The 25,026-nt window shown below is 39.9% G+C and overlaps 1 protein-coding gene across 6 annotated transcripts in view; it reads right to left on the reverse strand.

Moving 5' to 3' along the window:
* The window catches only part of RGS12 (regulator of G protein signaling 12), a 168,153-nt gene that overhangs the window by 6,168 nt on the left and 136,959 nt on the right, over positions 1–25,026 (reverse strand). For 5 of the 6 annotated variants that reach the window (XM_032788633.2, XM_032788635.2, XM_032788637.2 and 2 more), the window contains 5 exons: positions 14,718–14,844; positions 13,098–13,194; positions 11,310–11,389; positions 10,579–10,732; positions 7,170–7,787 (listed from right to left, as the gene is read on the reverse strand). In XM_032788633.2, coding sequence (XP_032644524.1) covers positions 7,170–7,787; positions 10,579–10,732; positions 11,310–11,389; positions 13,098–13,194; positions 14,718–14,844 — 1,076 coding nt within the window. Of the gene's footprint in view, positions 1–7,169; positions 7,788–10,578; positions 10,733–11,309; positions 11,390–13,097; positions 13,195–14,717; positions 14,845–25,026 lie in introns of those variants that run through there. The other variant, XM_032788634.2, reaches the window with a different exon arrangement.

The raw sequence follows: 25,026 nt of genomic DNA on the forward strand, positions 1-25,026 counted from the left end.
AGGTTGGACATTAGGAAAAAGTTCCTAACTGTCAGGGTAGTTAAACACTGAAATAAATTGCCTAGGGAGGTTGTGGAATCTCCATCTCTGAAGATATTTAAGAGTAGGTTAGATAAATGTCTATCAGGGATGGTCTAGACCGTATTTGGTCCTACCATGAGGGCAGGGGACTGGACTCGATGACCTCTCGAGGTCCCTTCCAGTCCTAGAGTCTATGAAATATATTAAGGGCTGTAATAAAGAGGGCTGGTCTGTAGCTGTTCTCAAAGTCCAGTGAACCTAGGGCAAGAAGTATTGGCTTCATCTGCAGCAAGGAAGATTTAGGTTAGATATTAGAAAAATCTCTCTAACTATCAGGACAGTTAAGCGCTGGAATAGCTTACAGAGGGAACTTGTAGAATCTCTGTCATTGGAGATTTTTAAGAACAGATTAGACAAACTCCTATCAGGGGTGTTCTATGCATACGTGGTCCTGCCTCTTTGCAGGGGGATAAACTACATGATCTCTCAAGGTTTGCTGCAGCCCTACATTAGTATGATTCTGTAAGAGCAGTCGTGTTTAAGAATAAGATAGCTGGTTGTCGTTAACCCTAGAGTGGAGCTCTAAGTTTAACCTCAAGCAGAAAACACATTTTTCAACATGACTTTTTCCTTTTTACACAAATTGCTAAGCGGGGGTTAAACACTCTCCTTTAAGATCCAGAGGTTGTCATGTTTAATATCATGTTAGTTAAAACATGTCAGTTAACATGTTTTCTAGGATGATATATTTTCCCACAGCCAAGTAGGGGATTTAACCACACAACTCCCATGGAGATATAATATAACCCATGGGAGTTGTGTGGCTAAATTCCATAGCTGACTTTGAAAATCTCAATTCGTGTCTCTATATATCTATATTTTTATTTATACTCTGAAACCTATATTTATTCTGTAACACACCTAGTACACTTCTGGGTACTATAAGATTCATAATTATTAATAAATCTACTAATTAAGATTACTTTGATATGAAGATGTGGTAAAAACTGCCCAGGATGCAAACAAAAGCAAATTTCATACTGTTTCAGAAAATCCCTGAGAGAACTTCCTTACAGAGAGAGGTTTCTATAAAATTAAAATACATTCCCAGGGAACTAGATGAAATTCTAGATAAACCAACTGAGTAATAGCAGAGGAAAGGCAAGAAGCCTCTTCTGGTATGTCAGCCTGCTAAATTACAGCTACCCTTTAATGGAGCATCAGCTTGATCTGAACTACTGTTAGTGTAGCATGAGTGCATAAATACTGTACTCCTACTCCAGAATGTTTGTTCTATATGAGGCAATGAAATATTTCTCCTACTTCTCTTTATTCTATCCATAAGAACAGATCTCTGGCTCTACTTTCATGTCCTTTTAAAAATGCCAGATTATACTAACAACAACAAGCAAGTAGAACAAATAGTTTGCACTTATATGCCAGCTTCCGTCCAGGAATATAAAGATGCTACATTATTAATATTTTATTATATAAATTAATGAAGCATCATATCTCTGAGAGGAATTACTGTGTTATTCTCATTAAAGACATTTTAAATTTTTCTTGAGTGTCTAAGCAATCATTATCATACAAAACATCATAAACTTAATTTTTGGCAAGGATAAAAATAGAGGAGATAAAAAGCAACACGATTAAGGTATAAAAAATAATGAATGACACGGAGAGGGTAAACTGTGTGGTCCTATTTACTCTCTCATATTATAGGAATGGGATAATCAATGAAATTGAAAGCCAGCTAACTGAAAACTGATACAAGTCAATACTTTGTTATGCAGCACAGCTAGCCTGTGTAATTGCCATATGATAGCATTATAGCCAAGGGCCAGATGCTCAGCTGGTGTAAATTGTCCTAGCGCCATTGATTTCAAATTCAACAATTTCCACAAGCTGAAGAGCTGTCTATGAGTGTTTAGAAGGATTAAAAAAAGAACTGGAAGTACTTTAAGATCTACCAATGAAAAGCTCTATGTAAGAACTATTGTTATACTTATATGGATAATTAAAGCATCTACAACTACACTGGAGCTCAGCTGTGACTAAAAGGCTCACCAAGGTGAGTATGGACTGCACAGCTGGGCTCTTACATAGGATTATAAATAAACAAAAAGCAAAAGTCTGGAAGTCTGAATGCTTAGGAGGACATGTGCTCATGTCTGCAGTTTCCAAAGAGTTAATGCAGGCAGTTAATGCAGGCAGTTCCTTAGATAACCTCATCTTCTGGTTTCTTTCATCATTCCGTCCCTTTCTTTTAGAGTTTGTATATTGTTACTACTCACTCATGCTACTTGTAAAAAATCCTACCACGAAAAGGTGTATGCATTTATGCAGAGTGCACTGTATTTCAGTGGATTTCTTACTCTTTTGTATGAACCCTACCATGAACTGAGAAGCAAATCTAAGCAAGGTACTTGGATTTTCTCAGGTAGTTTCTTTAAGACTCATGGAATATTTACTCCCAGGAGAATTCTGCACCACTGCGTAATGCAGAATTTTGTAGAATTCCATGTTTTCCCTGCAGAATTTCTGGACACCACTAAGGCCACTGGACTCTGCAGTGCCCAGCTTGCAGTCAATGGAGTGCCCAGTCTGGCTAGGCTTGAGGCTGCATGCTCTTTGATCAGAACAGGAAAGGGCCTGGGACAATCAGCCAGCTCTGGCAAAGGGTGAGGAAGGACAGGGCCACAACACACCATGTCCCCCGTGGGACAGTAAAGAAGCTGGGTGGGGGGAGTAAAGGCTTTGGGGGTGCTGGTGTCTGGGCTCTGTAGGGGGGACCTGGTGTATGAGGGCTGCTCTGCACCTGGATTCTGTGGGGAGACGGGTGCTCGTGTCTGGGGAGTTCCCCATGGCTGGGCTCTGGCAGGAGGAGCGTGTGGGTGTCTGAGCTGGGGTGCCCCATGGCTGGGATCTGGGGGAAAAGGGGTGTAGGTGTCTGGGCCATGGGGTGCCCTGCAGCTGTGCTCTGGACGGATGGGAGTTCAGGTGTCTGGTTCTGGGGGCCCCACACAGTTCCCTCTAGCTGGAACTGGGTTGTTGTAGAGATTTCTTTAATTCTCTACTCCTGGGGGGATCTTTTTTTGCTGCTGTTTTCTGTATTATTGACATACTTGTTAACAGGTATTTTGAAATAAAATATCAAAATAATTTAAACTGGAGTGATTTTATTATGTCATTTTAACAAATAAAATATGCAGAATTTTGGAGAATTTTAAAATAGTATGTGCAGAATTTTTAATTTTTTGGCACAGAATTCCCCCAGGAGTAAATATTTGACCAAGTGCAGACATATACAAGGTAACTGAACATAATTTGGACATTTTAGAAAAGGATCTACCCACCAAACACATGGTATAATGCTCAGGGTATAATACTCTGGGGAAGCATAACCCTAATGAAAATATTTTAGGGTTTGTTGGCAAAATCATGACCTCCTGCAATGCTATATAATAAAACAGAGCAAAATATAAAGTACCTTGCTGACTCCCAAACCAGCCAGGACTGGGAACTAGTGCATTCCATCTCTGAGGTTAGGGAGGGAGGATCCTCAGCTAGTGTAAATAGGAGAAGTGGCATTACTTCAATCTGCTGTGCTGATTTACACCAGCCAATGATCTGCTCCAAAATGTTTTACATTGTTTAACTACAAGTTTTGTGAGCAGAAGGAGCACATAAATTGTGTGGGACAATTCCTATAACTTCCGTAATTACTTAGTGGCTTTGACGGGCACCATAATCCAATTCTTTTTGGTCAGAAAAACAGTAGCTTCGGTGTAGCCTTTAATACTGGTGATTTTGTAGACGGTCTTCTAGTCTCTGAGTCCATACTGAACCAATATGCTGCTGGAGGGACCGTATTTCAGATGTGACTTAAATCAGAGGATCTTCCACTGTGATCATTAAATATATCATAGCACTTTTCTTAGTGGGGTTTACCTTCATGCCCTAGCTAATTGCATTCTGTATGCCTCAAGTTACTTCTATAGTTTTGTCTGGAAACAGTCCTACGCTATTGGGGAATAGGACGTAAGCTGTTAGACATCCCAGAGATGGCTGCCTTTCAGTGGGGATGAAATGATCCCCATGCTGGTCTATAGTGTGCACATTATTTTATTAAGTGATTTGGGACCTCTGAGATGAAAAGTACTTTTTAAATTTAAGATTATTTTTATAGGGCTTCCATTTAATTGTGTAAAGCTATCATATTTAATTATGGCAAAAGCTCTCAATGGTGCTTGTGACACAAAGGTAAAGTACATGATCACTTGTCCTCAGAATAAAAATGAAAATCTTTACATTCTGGTGTAATTCCACAGGGAGATTATTAGTTATCTGCTGTTCAAAAGTCTGTCTCTGCCTTCAAACAGGGAATTGCAACAATGGGTTAAAAAGGGCTTTGTTTTCTTTCATAGAGACCAACAACTGTAAGTGACTATATTGACAAATTGGGGAAAAAAGGAGACCTCAGTCCATGAAAAAGGTTAAAAAATAAGGTGCTCCAACAGGCTTTGCAATCCTGCTGTGGAGAGCCCATCTCTAGAAGTGAAAAGGGTAGTTCAGTCTCAATAGCTGAGACTGCGAAATGAAGGGTCCATTATGTTGGTGGCTCCACTTAGAACTGAACTGAGAACACCAATTCACTTCAGAGACCAATGAAACATTGGTGACTCTTACAGAGTAAGCAGAAGAAATGGTTGAGTACAAGGTTTAGCCCATGAACCCAAAGACAGAAAAGAATCTCTTTTCAGAGAATTCAGTGTTGTTACTATTATTCCAAGTCGTCGTCGTTCTTACTCAAAGAATCAAAATACACTTTCTTTGTGACAAAAGGAAACAAGGAATTTGAGAAGTAAAGATTTCTAAGATTTAAATACTTTGTTTTTCAAATTATAACATGGTTACATGAATTGCAATAGACATGCTAGCCACGCTATATAAGTACTACAGGCCAGTCTGCTCTCTTATGTGTCTGTAGGCGTATGCTTACAGCTGCCACTGATTTCAATGGGAGCTGCCAGAATCTAATGCAATATCTGGCCCTATTGAAAGGGCCTGTATTTAGGATATTAAATTTTCTCCTCATAATTTCTCTACTGTCAAGTTTGTCTTGTAATTTTGTTAGTCCATACCTATTAATATGTATGTTACAAGATCTGAACCGATACCACTATGTTAAAATAGATCAACCAATATTAGGACATTTAAAATACATTAAGGTTAATGTAATATTTACATTTCAATTGCATTCAATATGTTAAATTAGGTCTTTAAGTTTCTACAAAGACAGAATATTTTTAAAATAATGAAGAAAATCAAAGCTTAAAACCAGTCTTGTATAAGTAGGTATAGAATTTATTACTTTTGAAAGAACAAAGATACAAAATACATGTGAAAACTACATAAAGATCTCTACAAAGTGAAAGCAGAAAGTAAGAAAAGTGAAAGTACAGCAGTTACACAGAAATGTATGGCATGCATTAAAATACTGTAAGTTCATAGTGTTTTTAAGTGCAAATGTTCTTATATCAGCTCCCATTGAAAAGGATGCAAATTGAATTCCATCTTGTATACTCATCAAAAGGACACTGACACAGATATATAAATATGTACATAAACATGTCCTAAATACACTTTGTGTGTTCTCTTATGGAGGCATCTGGATAACAAATCTGTTTAAAATCTAATTTAAATGAATTAAAGTGGTAGCATTTATAGAACATTTTGCAAATACTATTAAGATAGAGTTTGTTTTGTTTTGTTAAGAGCAGCAGGATGCAATAGTTCACATTGCCATTTGTAAGCATGTAACAATCAAATATTTACAAATCATTGGCAGTACAGATAAGAAATAGGATCAAATACCCTCTGTAAAAAGATAAATAATTCAACTGTATATTTTCACACCACAAAGAAATGTGAAACAAATCATGGCACTGAAACATCAAAAATAACTTTAGCACAGATACCTTTTCTTATATTTTTCATTAAAGAGTACAGTACAATGACTGTAAAATGTAAATGCCACAACACTCAATCTACCACTTCTTGTTTCTGGTAATAGCAATTATTATGAGTTCATGTTTATGAGGAATAATAATGATCTATGATATTGCTGAAACTTACATTCTAATGTCCTCCATTTTCTTAAAAATGGTCTCCTAGAAAAAGCTTTTTCAAATATGAAAACTTTGGGAATTATGTTTTAGATGCAATCTATTGCTTTGGGTACCAAAGGAGAAAAAAGAAATGGTTTAAGGGTTATATTTTTAGATACAAATATAATTTGTTAGATAAAGATTAAAAATATTCAAGATTTATCCTGTTTCTGTTTTACTGTAAACAGTGCTGCGGTTTTTAATATATATATTTAGAGTTCTTCCTACAGCACCGGAACTTCCAAATGTTAAAAACAAAAAAAGTATGCGTGCGTGCGTGCGTGCGTGTGTGAGATCATTAAACCTGTGATAGTAAAAACCCTAATGATTTAATCTCATTGTTACTAATGGTTCAGAAAATATGGACTGAGTCACTGGTAAGCAGGTCAGATATTGATATTTAACTACTGTGTGATGTATGAGAGTAAACAGTAAACTACTTAATTATAGCATCAGAGGGGTAGCCATGTTAGTCTCTATCCACAAAAACAACAAGGAGTCTGGCGGCACCCAAGACTAACAGATTTATTTGGGCATACGCTTTTGTGGATTAAAAAAAACACTTCTTGCATCTGAAGATGGATAAAAAACACCACCACGCATCAGAAGAAGTGTTTTTTTACCCACGAAAGCTTATGCCCAAATAAATCTGTTAGTCTTTAAGGTGCCACCGGACTCCTTGTTGTTTTAATTATAGCAAATATTGTGTTTGTTTTTTCATGTGTGTATTAAAGTCTCACACTAAATGGTCATTTGCAGGCTTGCATTTTGTTTAGCACAAACGTACTCAGTCCAAACAAAAATATGTTTTGGAGGCAACCAGAAATGTAACTTAACAGTGAATAAAACAATAAAACTTATTTAAAAATAAAATGTAAGGTGCAGAGATAGTTTTGTTTGTTTGTTTTAGTGATAAACAATATAAAGGGAAGATAATTTTACGTAAATGGAAAGACTATTAAAAACTAGAAATACCTGAATTGGATCTTTGATATCCAGAATTTTCCTGATTACCTGCCAGTGGAGTTGGCGGTGGATAGTTGGCTTCTATGAGTTTACTGATGTCTGATAGTGGTGTTGGTGGTGGCGGCGGCAGTAAGGTGCTGTTAGGGCTACTAATATCTCCTTCAGCCACAAGAGTCAAGTCTGCTACATTTTCATCATCTATAGTCTGTATGCCTTCAGCCTGTAATTCTCCTGACTGCCTTTTCCATATTGTCATATTGTTTTCCTGTACATGTGGAATTGGAGACAATGGGGCACTAAAAGGAACATTGTAAGTCTTCTGACTGTTGAGCGTTGTCAAAGCAGACTTATGTTTATTTTCTGAATGACCTGTTTTCTTAATTGAATTTTCATTATAGTTTTGCGCAGTCTCCAGTTTTCCACTTGGCTGTGTACATTTATCCTTGCCATCATTTTTTGCAATTCTCTTGCTGAGGCCTTTAGAGCTCACTGGTGTAGATGAGGGTGGTTCTGGTCCACTGAGAGGTAAACGAAGAAAATCAGGTAGAACAAGGTCTTCTTTTCTTAGCAGCCCACGTTGGTCATCTGCTCTGTTACTTTGAGCTTTGGATATGAGTTCAAAAAACTCTATTTAGAAGAAAACCCAAAATTGACAAATTTTTGTCAGAAAATGAAAGCCATTAAAATGTCAACCATTAGCATATTTATTCTCAGTGAAGACCTTCAGTTATTTTCAATGCTGCCTTGAAATTAGATTTTATGTTAATTAGGAACTTGTTCAATTGCAGCAATGTTCACTAGCAGCATTATAATTAAGATAATCAGGATTGTTATTGTAAGCAGTTTTGCAATTTAGAACAGCTGCATTTCACTCTGGGCTAAAATTCTGCATACAAAGTCTGCGTTCTAAACATATTTTCTATTTTATGCATTAAAATGAACCTTCACATGTCTTTAATTCCTATTACATAACAAAGCTCTTGTCCTACTGAAATTTAACAGATTGTAGGATTAGGATGTACATTTGTATACTCTAGATGCTTCTTTGCACACCTCAATTTAAAAATAGTCAGCTCTCTGAAAGCTTATTGGTCCAGAATGTAGACAATCCTCTTACAAGGCTTTTTTTTTTCAGTTTAATAATAATATGTTAATCTGGAACTTTTAGCCAAAACTTTGAATCTCTTTGATGGAGTAGATTTAATACAAAATCTTAGTTTTATCATAATGTTGTTTTGTGATTTAATAAAATTATATATGTGTAACTGATCCATTATTTTGTTCTGGAAAGCCTCAAAACTTAGCAACCAGAAATTTTAGACCTTGAGCCAAGAAGGATACCGCTCCCAAAAAAGAAATAACTTAACTCTTTGGTACCAATCATCCAAATTTCAAAATTGCTAACATGGAACCTTCTTATAACCCCCTTACCCAGGAAGAAGGGCAGAATTACACCCTGGATCAAGCTCCAGGAGCTACTGCTACCTTTAAATTTCTGGAGATTAAAGTTCAAATTCATTTTAGGAAACAAGTGAAATCAGTTTTGTGGTTTCAATCCAGTTTACGCTGATTATGTAAATCAAAAAAATCAACAAATTTCACTGTAAATCAAAACATTTAGTTTTAGCAAAAATGTTTTTTTGACATAATATGAAGTCATATGTCACACTCCTATAACTTACTTTACGTACAACTTTCTAACACTACTTTTGGGTGGTTTGGCACAATCACTAGGAATGTTGTGTGAAAATAATTTTCAATAGATTTGCAAAATGTTAGAAAATATATGGAGTTTGAATCTGGAGCATTTTGTAGCCCCAAAATATAACTTTTGCCAAAGTTTTGCAAAATGGCAGAATGTACAACAAAACATAAAACATTTCTGAAATGTGTGTGTTTTAAGGAAAACCTGATTCTTCCTGAAATTTCAAATTTCATAAAGATTTTTCATTAAAAAATACTCTACAACATTCAATAGGTCTTTCCCAAACTTGGATCAATTTCACAAAATCAAAATAAAATATGAAGGCCTCAAATTCTGAGGTCTTCAAATTATGTTAATATTTCAGTTGGCCTCAATCAGAAGATGAGTTTATAAGAATGGGTAAAACGAGCTACTCAAGCAGCAAACAGAAATAAGTAATTCAAAACTACATTAACATGTTTTGCAGCAACATTCAGAAACTAACAAACAGCCACTCACAACAAGGGTTTCAGTTACAGTACTTCCTTGTGTCCAAACCTACAAACAATTATTCATTTATATAAAGTCATTCATGTGCAGCGCTTTTCAGGATCAGGCCTTTTGTTTGAACATCAAGTTAGAGTGATCAGATGTCCCATTTTTAAAGGGACAGTACCATTTTTGAGAACTTTTTCTTATATGGGTACCTATTACCTCCCACCCCCGTTCCATTTTTTCACAATTTCTATCTGGTCACCCTACATCAGGTGGCAATAATGATGCATTTTAAATTTTTGCCCTAGCTAGCATGTGTGTTCTGATTTTCACATTTTATTTTGGAGCTAGTGGGATAGGCAATTGCTTCAAATAATTGTTGAGGTTGGGGATGAGGGAGTAATATCTAAAGATATCAACCCTTAAAATGATCTTATTCCTTCACCTCCCTGTGACTTTTATTATCTCACTTTTTCATATCAGAAAACATACATGGAAAGGCAAATTCTGCTGTCATCAGTGAAATCCTCATGAAGTTATTGTGTCTCAAAGATGTAATTTAGGGAAGATTTTGGCTCAGAAATCAAAATGACCAGTTGTGGCACAGCCTTGTTTCTTGTACCATTTCTAGCCACCTCTTCAGAACATTTACTGAATGAAAAGAAATCTCTTTCTGTTCTTGCCCACCACTCCACACAACCACCACTACCCCTTTTCAAGCAGTGGTAGTCTGGCTATCATAGACTATGGATAAAATTGTCAAAAGTGCCTATGTGATTTAGGAGCCTACATCTCCTTTTCAAAAGTGACTTAGGCCCTTAGAATCCTAAGAGACTTTTGAAAAGTGGATCTAAGGCCAGATTATAAAAGTTGTTTAGGCACCTAAAGATGCAAGTAGACACGTAGTGTGCTTTTCAAAAGCTCTTAGGCATCTAACATCCATTGATTTCTCTGGGAGTTAGTAACCTCAGCCCTTTTGAAAATCCCAGTAGGCATCTATCTCATCTTAAGATGCCTAAATACCTTTAAGTACTTGCAGGCATGTTTGAAAATTTTACCCTAGACTTCAATAAATTAGCAGTTCAAAGTTAACAGCACCAAGCATATAAGGAACTTGTCTGTTATTTTCTTCATACAGTGATAAATGCACAGTCCTTATGATTTCCACAGTCATAAATTGGAATTATCATTTTCCCTTGAACACTAATGTTATTACATATACTTAAAAAGTTGACATACCCTCTGCTTCGTCCAAATTAATTTTCTGATATTTTTTTCCCCCAATCTTTGCAAGAGATTCTTCTCTCTTTGATAGCCGAGCATCCCTAGCATTTTTTCCATTTTCGCCTTTTATTTTAATAGAATTAGACTTTCCTAGAGTTCTTCCCTCTCCCTGCATTAGAAGGAAAGTTAAAGGACTTCTTACAATTAGGATATACCACAATATGTGCATAATAGATTCTAAGTGAATAAAAAGGATATTTTATAAACAGATTTCTCTGATTAAAAAATACAACAAATGTTAAAGCTTAATTATGACTAAAAGGATTTAACACTACACACCAGAAAAGAAAAAAATCCCATTTACAATAAGCACATTGCTTGCACAGGAAAATTTACATTAAAGTAGTAGGCTCAAGTACTTGCCTTGGCTTTCAAAGAAAGTTAATCGATTTTGATAAAGATGATCCACTCAGCTGATATAGAAAGCCAAGAACATAAAAGCCATAAAACACTCACTGTTACTCAATTCATGGTCACACACTGGTGAAAAAGCAGGATTAAACCCGCACAGATGAAGTCTGACAGAAAGAATAGGATGATTTATAGCTGCAGCCAATTCAATTAGGTAAGCTGGACAATGTTTTTAGCATAGATACCTGAAGCTTCTACTTTATGATGACAGAAGAACATAGAAGGTATTCTGAGCGGCAGAAATCATTAAAAAAAAACAAAAAAAAAAAACTTACTGTAGATGCTTGATTTCTGGAAGTAGAAGTTACAACTGTACTTTGTTTTACTGGGGCGCCTTTTTGTCTGTCTGTGAACACTAAACATAAATATGTCTTCTATAATTATAAACATATCACTTCAGCATAATATTAACTTTTAAAACACAATGACACATAAAATACCCTGCCATGAGGCCCCCTGGAAGAAGCTCTAGCAAAACCAGGGAAGATCAAACTTGACATCCCAATATTTTTAAGTTAAATCAACTAGAAAACAACCGAGGCTTCCCTGGATTTTCTGGTGCTTTCAAAGCTTGTGTGTTATGAGTTTTTACACCTTTACTGAAAAGACGCAGCAGGGGTCAAAAAGCTAAAGGAAGACATCCTTTCTCCACAATATTCATAAGTCATTGAGTACAATAGCTGGTAACAAAATAAATGAAAAGCAATGAGTAACCAAAAATCTCTCTCCCTCTCCGTTGCTAAGCTTTCAATTTTCTTGACTTTTGTGATGGCATAATTTCACTAGATCTGCAGTCACAGGGTTCAGTTTAGATGAAAACTGAGTCTTTTTTAAAAAACATCAGATGCATAAAAATCTATTAAGAAACCCAAAAACCTTTCAGATCTGCTTTGTGCATCAACTGCCCTTTGGGCACCTCCATTTTCTCTCCATACACTGTTAAAGTAAGCTCAGGGCTGCTTTAATTTGTATCTGCCTGCAACAGACACAAAGGGCAAAAAACAGCTCAGGATCTGCTTGGTGTAGGTTCATCCTAACAAAGCACTCTCTCTCTAATCATGCATCTTTTCCCCAGTGTATCTGGAAGCATATGTGGCATAAGAATGCCTATGTTGATTCTATGCTGCTCTAGGATCATCTTTCTACTTGGGGTGATTCTCTGATGATTTACACGTTTAATGCCCAAAATAACCTGGCAGTGTAGAAAGAAGTGGTTCATTTGTGCCTAGTTCCTATATAACAGTACCAATAGGATTATAAAAGTTTTAAGGTAAATTAAATTTTGTGGTCTGTGACTCTGGTCCCTAACAAAGTGATAAAATCTGACTCCCCTCTCCCACTCCACCAAATACAGCTCTCTTTATTTTACTCATTTCCCCTACAAGATCCACCATTCTAAATATTTAATTTAATCTAATTTTAATCTAATCTAAATCACATTTTTTACCTATAAAGGGGGATACTAATGGCACATGGAACCTTTAATCTCCAGGCCCCTGGTCTGAATCCAGCGGTCAGTAGTGACAAAAAATAATTATATAACTGCTGTTCTTTGACCAATTTGAAGTGAAGTCTTAGTTCAGCTTCTATTTCACAGAGGTCCACCACCTCAAAAATCACAACTGGCACTCTTTTTGCCAGTCTCTGCGGAGCCCAAGGATTGCATAGGGATGGAGACTGCAGTATCTTCTCACCCTACACAATCCATCTCTCCAGCAGTTGTAGCTGATACCCTAAGCTGTACCTGTCCTGTAGTAAAATATAGAACTTCATTCTCTAACAAACTAAGAGCTTGTAAGGTACTAGGGAGAAAACATATTTTTTAAGAGTTACAAACTTTGCTACAAGAGCACATCGTGATAGTCAAATACCAGCCAATTTAATAGATGAAAAGTCACACCTTTAACTTTAATTCCTATAAATAGTTTTCCCATTCTATCCTATTAAACAAATCCTTCATCCTAACACCATTTATCTCACGTAAATTTATTTTTTCTATGGATGTAAAGTCAGGCTTTATGAGGCTCGTTAAGCACTTTATAAAAACTTTCAGAACCTCTTACCTCTTCCCTTTGTTGGCTCTTTTTCATATAATACAACTCGTTGACCATCCAGATTAGATATAGGGACACCAAGATCTAGTGGTTCCTGCTCACCATTCTGAAGTTAGATCACAGTTTGTGTATAATAGAGAAAAACAATGGTTTTCAAAACAACTTGAATTTACTTGGTATTTAAAACAGAACACTAGCTAGTACAGTTATACTTCAGTGTAACCCCAAGAATCCTCTGCTAGCTTCCCTATAATTTTCAGACCAATACTGTCCATAATTGCTTTGATCATAATGGACACGAGTCATTGTCTGCAGCATATTATGGATTGGCCAGTCTGACAAACCAATGGTAGACCTATATGCTGTCAACAGTCTGGAGTTGATTTCTGTGCTTTCCAGGCTAACAGGGGCAACAGTTTTAATTGCTCTCAAATGACACCCTCTGGCTGACAGATGAACAGAAAGAATGGACTACAGAGGAGGCTTAGGGTACATCCACACTACCCGCCGGATCAGCAGGTAGTGATCGATCTATCGGGGATCGATTTATCGCGTCTCATCTAGACATGATAAATCGATCCCCAAATGCGCTCCTCTCGACTCCAAAACTCCACCAGGGCAAGAGGTGAAAGTGGAGTCGATGGAGGAGTTGTGGCCGTTGATCCTGTGCCGTGAGGATGGGAGGTAAGTCGATCTAAGATACGTCAACGTCAGCTACACTATTCTTGTAGCTGAAGTTGCGTATCTTAGATCGATCCCGCCCTCAGTGTAGACCAAGCCTTTTGTTCAGCCTTCCTCAGATGGGATGTTTTGGTCTGAAATGAAGCCACTGAAAAGGGAGCAGGAATGGGGGGCTCAGAAGGCCAAGACAAAGTAGGCCCAGACAAAGCCATAGTCAAACTATCTGAAGAATGAAGACTATGACTACTGCATATCCTCATCCCAAAACACAGGCACTTATAGAATACATTTTCATTCATAAAGATGAGCCTATACTTAATTTCTTAGAATACTCTATATTCTTTTTCAGACAAGCAATACTACAGATTTTACACCAGGGGTGGGCAAACTTTTTGGCCCAAGGGCCACATCTGGATATGGAAATTGAATCGCAGACCATGAATGCTCACAAAATTGGAGGTTGGGATGTGGGAGGTGATGAGGGCTCTGGGGTTGGGAGTGCAGGAGGGTGCTCCAGGCTGGGACTGAGTGATTCGGAGGACAGGAGGGGGATTGGGGTTCAGAGGGCAGGGGGTTGGGGTGTGGGAGGGGGCTCTGGGTGGCGCTCATCTCAAGCAGCTCTCAGAAGCAGTGACATGTCCCCACTCCAGCTCCTATGCAGAGGTATGACCAGGCAGCTCTGCGTGCTGCCCCGTCCGCAGGCGCCTCCCCTGCAGCTCCCATTGGCTGCAGTTCCTGGGCAATAGGAGCTGCGGGAGCCACGCTTGGGGTGTGGACAGTGTGTGGAGCCCCCTGACTGCCCCTACACCTAAGAGCTGGGTGGGGGGCATGCTGCTGCTTCTGGGAGCCGCGTGGGAGCTCGAGGTCTGGATTAAAATGTCTGGAGGGCCAGATGGAGCCCTTGGGCCATAGTTCGCCCACCGCTGTTTTACATCAAAAGATACTTACTAGTTTTGCCACAAGTTCATTAAGATTTAAGCCATATTTTGCAACCACAGGCCGTAGAACTTCTGTTACTGGCTTAGTGGGTTTAGCCTTCAAACCAACTGATCTATTGATTGGAACAAGATCCAGCCTGAAACATATCAAATGTTGCAATATGTTAACTATTCAAATAAACCAAAAGTGAAAAAGTTTCTAATCTAATCTAGGAACCAAATAAAGTGAGTTTGGATATAGTGTAATTCATTAATAAACAAAAATCCTCCCCACTCTTCTGCAAGTGCAGAGCACTTTCAACGCAGTAGAATCATTGCTGTTTCAGCAGACAGAGAGTGAGGAAAAGCCAGGAGCCCACATATATCTGTGGTGACTCCTAGTGTAACTACACAGAGCCTCCAGTCTTTTCCCTCTCTCCATGGAGGCTACTCAGACCATTATGCTACAGTAGATGTGGAGTAACTCTGTTCTACTGACTGGTATATGGGAGAAAAATAGTTTCCCCACCTCTCCTAAGGAGGTCCACAGCATCCAGCCCAGCTACTCAGGCTGGGCAATAGGGAAAGGATTTGAACCATAGCAAAGTCTAATGAAAGTCCCAATTTAGCCAACTGAAATGTATAAATTATTATTTCAGATTATGTAAATTTATGCTCAGGATGATACTGTTTTGTGAGAATAATGACTTTGCTGTAAGAGGATTGGTAAGAAATAGCAGTAAGAAAGGCTGCTAGAATGTTAATCTGTATTAATCATTAATACACTCCTGTTCAGAATCAATTATATCATTTTATAATGTAGAGATTGGCAATGGTTCGCCATCCCAGACCAATGGGGGTGGCGGAAAGCAGTGCGGGTGAGGGATGTGCTGGGCATGGCTTCCCGCCAACCCCATTGGCCTGGGACGGTGAACCACGGTCAGTGGGAGCCATGATTGGCTGAACCTGCCGACGTGGCAGATAAGCAAACTGGCCCAGCCCGCCAGGGTGCTTATTCCTGGCAAGCCACGTGCCAGAGGTTGCTGACCCCTGTTATAATGCTTTAGTAAAACCATATTTGGAGTAAAGTCCCAGTTTAGTTTTAGACACTTTGTATGAACAAAGATATAATTAAACTGGGCAGAGTAGTGTGAAGATGATAAACAGAATGGAGGGGCTTACACAGGAGCAGAGCCCCATATACTCTGTGATTCCATGACCACGCAATCCAATTCTTGCCAAAAGGCATGCTCCTGAATCTAAACTTTCATTTTTGCCTTTCTAGTCCTTATGCTTATGAAGAACCCTTGAAAACATGAACTGAATGTAACTGATCCAGTGCTGTCTTCCTGAGTTTACAGAGATTGTGAAACAATTGCTTTGAGAGAGGTGAACTACTCCTTACATCTCAGTTTCGAAGCCTAACATGGAATCAGTCTGGGCTACCTAGGATCACCTCTCCCTCCCACCACCTCCCATGATAGCAGCATTCCATTAGAGCAACAGAAGAGTCAATCAATAAGGGTAGGCTTGTGACCACAGATGATAAAACCTTCACAGGAAGAAATAAATGATTACTAACCTCACTATATTTGGAGCTAAATGCAGAACTCAACTACCCTTCCCCCGACCCACTTTGCCTACACAATAGTACCTTTTATTCTTACAGATACATTTTTTAAAACAATCCAAAATCCATAAACCTGCTTCTTAGTGACAGGAAAGGTTCAGAGAGAGACAGACAGACAGATACACACACCATGGTCTCTTCTACCTAATGTGAAGAACTCAGACAATGTAGTGCAAGGAGAGCCATATAAGGGTTTTTATATAGCACCACATAAAGACGAAAGATTCAGTTCTGCCATGCTTAGTCACATTGACTACTACCTAGCTCAATGAGGAATTTCAGTGAGACTATTCTGAAGTAAGGTTGTTAGAATAAGATAGATGTTTTTCCTGATGAAAGAAAAAATATTCTGCAATCTCTGAAAACAATTCATTCTGGATCAGGAATCGGATATGACACAGAACCAAGTGAAAGTCCACACATCTAAAAGTCAACATTTGGAAATAATTATGATGCGAAACATTTTGAACAGAATTGACATAAGTGCTTTTTATGCACATCTCCAGAAAGAAATACTTTGCATAATTTCCAAACCTAATAATATTTGTTTTAGAGAAAGAGTAGCAACATATGGTATATCCATTTTAGAGTTAAATTAATTTGAAAACTGAACAAAGCCACAAATAATAAGATTGATCAGAGTCTCAGCGAGAATCAGTGAATTTATGAAGTCTCATCATTCTATAGAAATCAATCCTACATAAGTAGATAAGTAGCTTTTAGATAAAATAAAGAAAACATGAATTAAAACACCGAAGGACAGCTGGGAAATTAAAGTATTTCTAGCTTAAAAATGTGGTCTAAGAGTGCAATAAAGCTAAATAAATAACTTGGTCAAGCAATGCTGAATGGGAAAAATAGGTTGACTGTTTATAAGATGTAAAAACAGTCAAATGAGTTGACTGTTTATAAGGATGAGGAGAATATTAAGTTAGTGTGTTCCAAGAATATAAATTATGCCTCTTCCATTTCTAATTCCATTCTTCTTCTCCTTTATTTCCAACATAGTTTCTCCATGTTAAATGTTGGACATGCCACTGCTTCTGGGAACCGCGCAGAGCGGGGCAATCCCCCAACCCCACTCCCCAGCTAGAGCGCCAGAGCAGGGCAAGCCACGGACCCCGCTCCTGGCGGGAGCTCGAGGGCTGAATTAAAACATCTGCAGGGCCGGACACAGTCCTCGGGCTGTAATTTGCCCATCTCTGGATAAGAGGGAAGGTCCTCTTATGGATCAGTAACTGGTTAAAAGATAGGAAACAAAAAGGTAGGAATAAATGGTCAGTTTTCAGAATGAAGAGAGGTAAAAAATGATGGGGTCTAAATTAGCTGTTACCACTCAAGAAAGAGATCTTGGAGTCATTGTGGATCGTTCTCTGAAAATATCCACTCAATGTGCAGCGGCAGTCAAAAAAGTGAATGGAGCATTGGGAATCATTAAGAGATAGATAGATAGATATGACAGAAAATATCATATTGCCTCTATATAAATCCATAGTATGCCCACATCTTGAACACTGCATGTAAATGTGGTCATCCCATCTTAAAAAAGATATAGTGGAATTAGAAAAGATTCAGAAAAGGGCAACAAAAATGATTAGGGGTATGGAACGGCTTCCATATGAAGAGCGATTAATAAGACTGGGACTTTTCAGCTTGGAAAAGAGATGACTAAGGGAGAATATGATAGAGGTCTATAAAATCATGGCTGGCGTGGAGAAACTAAATAAGGAAGTGTTATTTACTCCTTCTCATAACACAAGAACTAGCGGTGACCAAATGAAATTAATAGACAGCAGGTTTAAAACAAACAAAAGGAAGTATTTTTCCACACAGCACACAGTCAACCTGTGGAACTCTTTGCCAGAGGATGTTGTGAGGGCCAAGACTATAACAGGGTTCAAAAAGGAATTAGAAAAATTCATGGAGGATTGGTCCATCAATGGCTATTAGCCAGGATGGGCAGGGATGGTGTCCCTAGCCTCTGTTTGCCAGAAGCTGGGAATGGGCAACAGGGGATGAATCACTTGATGATTGCCTGTTCTGTTCATTCCCTCTGAAGCACCTGGCATTGGCCACTATCAGAAGACAGGATACTGGGCAAGATGGACTACTGGTCTGACCCACTATGGTTGTTCTTATGTTCTTAAGTAGTTTCAGATAGTTTAAAGCTATCCACTAGCTCAAAATTTTTATATGTAGCTTGCATGAAGTATTATTTCATTTTGGGAGATAAATTTAAAAAGCAGATGAATATGTTCTAAAATCATTATTTTTAAAAAATACAGGTAAATGCTGATGGCATTTTTCATAACATTAATTTTTATTTGAATTCAGCACTGTCAAAAGAGATATTTCCTCAGATAAGAAAATTAAGTACAACATTAAGTGACATATTCTTGTTTGAGAGACTAAGTTTTAAAATGTTGGCCAAAATTGATGTTTTTTAAAGACATAGTATACGTCAACCTCTTAAAAGTTACACTGATAGAAGTGAATCATATTGCAATCTCCATATTTCAGATGGGGAACTGAGTTACAGAGAGACTAAGTGACATTCCAAGGTCACACAAGAAGACAATGGTAGAGCAGGGAATTAAACCCAGGTCTTGTAAATTGCAGTCTAGCACTCTAACCTCTAGACCATCCTTACCGAACTCAGTCAAGCATATAATCACAATGGTATCTAGGTGGTCATATAAAATTAAGGCTTGCATCTATCTTGATCAAAAAGAATTACACTATTTAGTGCTATATTTAGCCACCACTGCTTATGAGGATTTAAATTTTGTATGCAATGGATCTTTTAATGAATTCCATGCCTCTTACTATGAAGAGGCCTGGGCAAAGAAGTATGGTAATTCAGGAAAGCATTCCTGATCAGAAAAGCTGCTTACGTAAATGCTTAACTTTAAGCACATGCTTAAGTGTTTTCCTGGGTCAGAGCCTAAGAAAGACAAGCCTCAGCCCATTCAAGCCCTTATAAGTTAGACTAGGAATTTGAACTGGACTATTAAAATGAAACTTCTCAGGTGAATAAGGACTACTTGCCTGAGCAAGAATTTGCAGTATTGTGCCCATATAGTTTACATATATTGACCAAAAGGTGTTAGCGGTAATGTATTTGATTCAGGAAAAATAGTTTCACCCATTTTCAGGCTCAGAAGGAGTTGCCCGGCAACCAGTCATTTTCCAGCATGGACACTGAGGCCCTCCATCCTCTCCCCTCCCTGCAAATGAGGGTATTTAGCAAAAGAGAGGGAAATGGTCTTATAGTCTTGTTCAGCAAATCCTCTAGTGGCCTGCTAGAATTGTTTCCTGTGTTACACTGCTGCAAGGGAGCTCTCCAACCTCAACGTCCTTTTCTTAGCATTCTAACCAGCGAGAAGAACCTGTCGGTCACTACTGTGGGACTGTGTGTGACTGGTGTCATTTGGGGCAGGGGAGGAGAGGGCAGGGTGACGAGTAGGGATGAGAAGTGGGAAAGATTAATGGAATACTTTCTTCTAACGCAGTAATGGAAGGAAGAGCATGTTAACGAGTATGGGTTAGAGCAAGAAACAAACATGTGAGAAACAGAGTGAAAGCCTGAGGAAGGAGGAACTTCAGTAGGAATTGTCTACTGAATTGTCTATTGAATTGTCTACTGCTGAGCATGTCTGAAAAAGGAGAAGTTACTCAACTTGTGCAATAACAATAGTTCTTTGAGATGTGTGTCCCTATGGGTGCTCCACCATTGGTGTGCTTGTGTCCCTGGGCTACTGATCGGAGACCTTCAGTAGCAGAGTCTGTTGGGCCAGCACATATGCTGTTTCTCCTTATGGTACACTACGAGGCTAGTCAGTGCCTGTGGGATAACCGCCCTCAGTTCCCTCTCAACTACAGAATCATTGACAAGAACTCTGAAGTAGAGGGAGGAGGGTGGGTTGCGGAACACCCATAGGGGCACACAGCTCGAAGAACCATTATTATTGCACAAGGTGAGTAACATCTTTTTCTTCAAGCTGTGTCCCTGTGGGTGCTCCACTGTAGGTGACTCCCAAGCCTGCTTCTGGAGGGCTGGGACTTTGGAATTGGGTCAGTTACTGATGACAGTTCTGTGGAGCCAAAGATGGCATCAGAGGTGGCGCCTCAGTGATCACATAGTGTTCTACAAAAGTGTGGACTGAGGCCCATGTCATCGCTCTACAGATCTCTGAGATAGGGACATTCTTGAAAAAGGTGACACATGACGAGATCGATCTTGTGGAGTTTGTACGAATCGAGCCTCAAGGGGTCATACTGTGAATTTGGTAACACCGTCAAATGCAATTCGAGACCCACTTAGAGAGCGTTCAGGTTGATACTGCTGAGCCCTTGGATCTTTCTGCAATGGAGAAGAAAAGCTGAGGGGAATTCCCGAAGACCCCTGTCTTGTCAAGGTAGAAGGCCAGGGCTCTCCTGACATCTAGGGTATGAAGTATAGCCTCCTTGTTGTCCTGGTGAGGCTTGGGGTAGAAGATTGCAAGGTGAATCAATTGATTCATGTGAAATGGAGAAGTTACCTTAGGGATGAATTTTGGATGTGGCCTGAGTGTAACCTTGTCCAAAAAGAATACTGTGAAGGGAGGACGTGCCATCAGGACTGCTATCTCTCCTCTTCTCCTGGCCGAGGTAATCGCTATCAAGAAGGCTATCATTGATGGGTACATCAGCAAACTGGTGGCCTTGGGTTCAAAGGGAGGCCTAGTCAACCCTTTCAGTACCAGTTTTAGGTCCCACAAGAGGGTAGGAAGTCAAGGCTGAAGGAAGAGGTCTATTATACCTTAGAGGAACCTTTTTGTGGTTCGGTGTGACAGCACTGAGTTCCCCTCTACAGGTTGGTGAAAGCTTGTTTTTGCTGCTAGATGGACCCTAAGAGAGTTTAGGGATAATCCTGCCTTTATAAGGATTAGAGCATAATCTAGGATGTGTGGAAGAGTCACGGATGTTGGGGAGATTTGTTGGGACATAAACCAGATCTGGACCATTTCTGCAGATAAGTTTGTCATGTGGAGGACTTTATACTGTGTAATTGAACCTCTTGTACTTCCCTTGAGCAGGAACTCTCTGGGTGTTGGAACCAAGCAGGAGCCATGCTTTGAGGTGGAGAATCCCCAAGTTGGGATGCAGGGTACACCCTTTGTCCTGTGATAGGACGTGTGGAATGATTGGGAGGGAGATCGGTTGGCACATCACGAGCTGTGCTACTTAAGGGTATCAGGTCTGTCTTGGCCAAGTAGGAACAATCAGAATTCCATGAACACTGACTCTTTTTATTTTTAGCAGGACCTTCAGCAGTAGAGGAAATGGAGGTAAGGTGTAAAGAAGGTCCTTGTCCCAAGGGAAAAAAAGAGCATTGCCTAACGAGCACTGTTTATCACCACCCTAGAGCAGTAGCGTGGACATTTCTTATTCTGGTAAGTGGCAAACAGGTATGTAGACAGTGTTCCCCATTACGTGAATAGTTCGTGGAGTGCATCTCCCACTCGTGATTGTGTGGGAATTTGCAACTGAGATTGTCTGCTATTGAGTTGTGTGTGCCTGGAAGGTAGGCCATGGACAGACTAATGTTGTTTGAAATGTAATAGTTCCATAATCTCACTTTCTCCGTGCATCAGTAGGGTAACCTGGCCCTCACCATACCAATTGATGTAGTACGTGCAGGCTACGTTGTCTGCTAGGATCTTTGTGTGTGATCCTGCAATCAGTGGAAGGAAATGGGCACAGATGTTCCTGACCGCTCTCAACTCAAGGAGACTGATGTATCTCCACAGGTGACATTTGCTTCCATCATGAGGCCATTTAATGCATGCCCCATGCTATGAGTGATGATGGTGATGTCTGCGAGAAGGAGATCCTTTTGTACACCTTGTCTGGGTTCTTCCACCAGTCTAAGGAGTTTTTGATCCTGGTGGATAGTGACAGGGGTTTGTCCAAAGTGCCTCTGTTCAGTCTGTAAACCAAAGTGAACCACAGTTAGAGGCATCACATGTGAATCCTGGCATGTAGCATCATGGCTATGCCTGCTGCCATATGTCCCAAGAGTTGGAGGCAGAGCCTGGCCAGTATTTGTGGGGTGCATTGCATGGCATCTATGAATGAAACCAGGGATAGGAACTTGTGTTGAGGTAGAAGGGCTTTGGTCTGCAAAGCGTTGAGGTCAGCCCCCTTGAATTCCAGATGTTGCACTGGAGTGAGAGTTGACTTCTGGGAGTTTATCTGTAGACCCAGCTCTACAAACAAGTGTATCATAGTGTCGATGACTTGGTGAGCGTTCTGGAGAGATTGGGCTATGAGCAGACAATCGTTCAGGTATGGGTAAATCACTATTCCTAGCATGTGTAAATGAGCAGCTACCACTGAGAGAAGTTTGGAAAATACTCTCAGGTCCGATGAGAGCCTGTAGGGGGGGACTCTGAATTGATAATGGTCATGAACTTGTGAGCTGGTAGGGTTGAGATGTGAAAGTAGGCTCACAGAGGTTGAGGGCCAAAAAACAGTCTCCCTGTTCCAATGCTGGAATGATCAGTTGGGTGACCATCTTGAACTTCTGAGCCTTGACAAACTTGCTCAGAGCTCTGAGGTCTAGTATGGGTCTCCAACCTCCCTTCCTTTGGTTATTAGGAAATAACAAGGGTAGAAGCCCTTGCCTCATAAATGTTGAGGCACTGGTTTTATGGCTCCTAACTGGAGAAGGAGATCTCTCTCTGGTTGTAGTAAACTCTCATGAGAAAGGTGCCTGAAGAAGGATGGGGAAGGGTGCTGTGGAGGTGGTAAGAAGGTGAAATGGATGGAGCACCCAGACCAGATGATTCTAAGACCCATCGGGTCTGACATTATGTGTTCCCAGGCACTGCAGAATACTGCCAATCAGTGGCCAAATTGGTGTACAATGATGGTCAGTTGAGTCAGTTGGGGGGTGGGGCCACATACAGCCTGTGCTGGGACTGGGGACTAAATAGTATCTTTTGCCCTGGTGTATAGATACCCAGCAACCCAAAGGTAGCCCTAGAATCCTTTATGGCATAAAGGAAGGTGTTGGTCTTTTTGGCAAAGACCTTCATGTCCTCAAAGAGAAGATCTTCCACCATGGACCGCACCTCTTCGGGAATCGCAACAAGTGGAGCCATGATGCCCATTGTATCACCATTGCTGTGGCAATGGCCCTAGCTGCCATGTCGGTGGTGTCGAGGGCCAATTGCAGTGATGTTTTTGCTACTAATTGCCCTTCCTGGATGATGGCTTTGAAGGATTCCTGATGTACCTCTGCAAGCTTTTCAGTTACATTTATTGTAATTTATGTGATCGTATTTGGACGCGAGCATCTGATAGCTTGCAATATGGAACTATAAGGTGGCTGAGGAATACACCTTTTTACTGAAAAGAACAAGGCACTTCCTATCCCTATCATAGGGCATAGCTCTGGACTGGTGCTACTGGCCATGGGAATTGACAGCATCCACCACGATGTAATTGGGTGGTGGGTGGGAAAATAGGAATTCCGATTCCTTGGCAAGGACATAATATTTTTTGTCTGCTCATTTGCAAGTTAACACTACTGATGCCGGGTTTGCCAGAGTCTTTGCTGGGTCTAAAATGGCTTCATTAATTGAGAGGTCAATCTTTGAGAAGGACAAAGAATAGATGATATCAAGGAGCTGATGGTGGACATCTTTGACCTTCTCTAGTAGTATGTAGTGAGTGTCCGCTGCCCTCTTTGCCAGCTCCAGGAAAAGACGGAAGCCGCCTACCAGAGATGGTGGGGGAGGCATGACCTCCAGTGGAGCACCCATAGGGACACTACTCAAAGAAAAATCAGGCCATTTATTTAACTGCCTACATATGGATATCTGAGTTTGTTTGCCCTCATTGGTTTACATTAGACTATCACACAGCCTTTATTTGTTTTTTTTCCTGGAATCATGTACTATATCTGTTCTGGGTTTTCTGAAAATAGCAACAGTCTGCCTTGAATTCTGTAGTAAGAGGAGGCCCTGAAATATAAACCTTGGTATCAGAGGCCTGGTATGAGGCCTAAGGCCTGAACTAAAGTAATGGTCAAGACTTTGCTAACATAAAGCGAAGTGAAGCTGTGAGCCAGAGGCAGGCCCTGCTCACAGAAGCTGGCAAGGAAACGGCTGATGCTGCAGAAAGAGACATACCTAAAAGGTAATGAACACCAGATATCAGAACATTCGCATACTTGTACACTCCACACAGATAACAAGGAACAGGCTAACCCATCCCAATGACAGGAGCAAAAGGGTAATATCATGGATAGAGTTGTTTTGTTCGAACCAACATGTACAAGGTTAGAGGCGGCACCTTACTACATAGAGGGGTTGTACTTTGCTATGTAGAGGAGTTGCACCTTATACGTCAGGAGTGATGTGTAACTTGTTTGTACGTGTGTATAAGAATGCATCCCTGGGGCGGTGTCTTTTTCCAACCAAGGGGGCAGTGGAAAGTCCCGCCACTGACTGAGGCCAGGTCTACACTGCGACTTTAAATTGGTTTAATGGCCGATATACCGATTTAACGCTGTATCCGTTCACACGACGTCGTCATTAATATCGAGTTAAACGGCTCCTTAAATCGATTTCGGAACTCCTCCCAAACGAGAGGAGTAGCGCTAAATTCGATAGTGATAACTCGGATTAGGGTTCATGTGGACGGAAATCGACGTTATTGG

The sequence above is a fragment of the Chelonoidis abingdonii genome, chromosome 5 (genome assembly GCF_003597395.2).
Source record: "Chelonoidis abingdonii isolate Lonesome George chromosome 5, CheloAbing_2.0, whole genome shotgun sequence".
NCBI classification, from domain to species: Eukaryota; Metazoa; Chordata; order Testudines; family Testudinidae; genus Chelonoidis; species Chelonoidis abingdonii.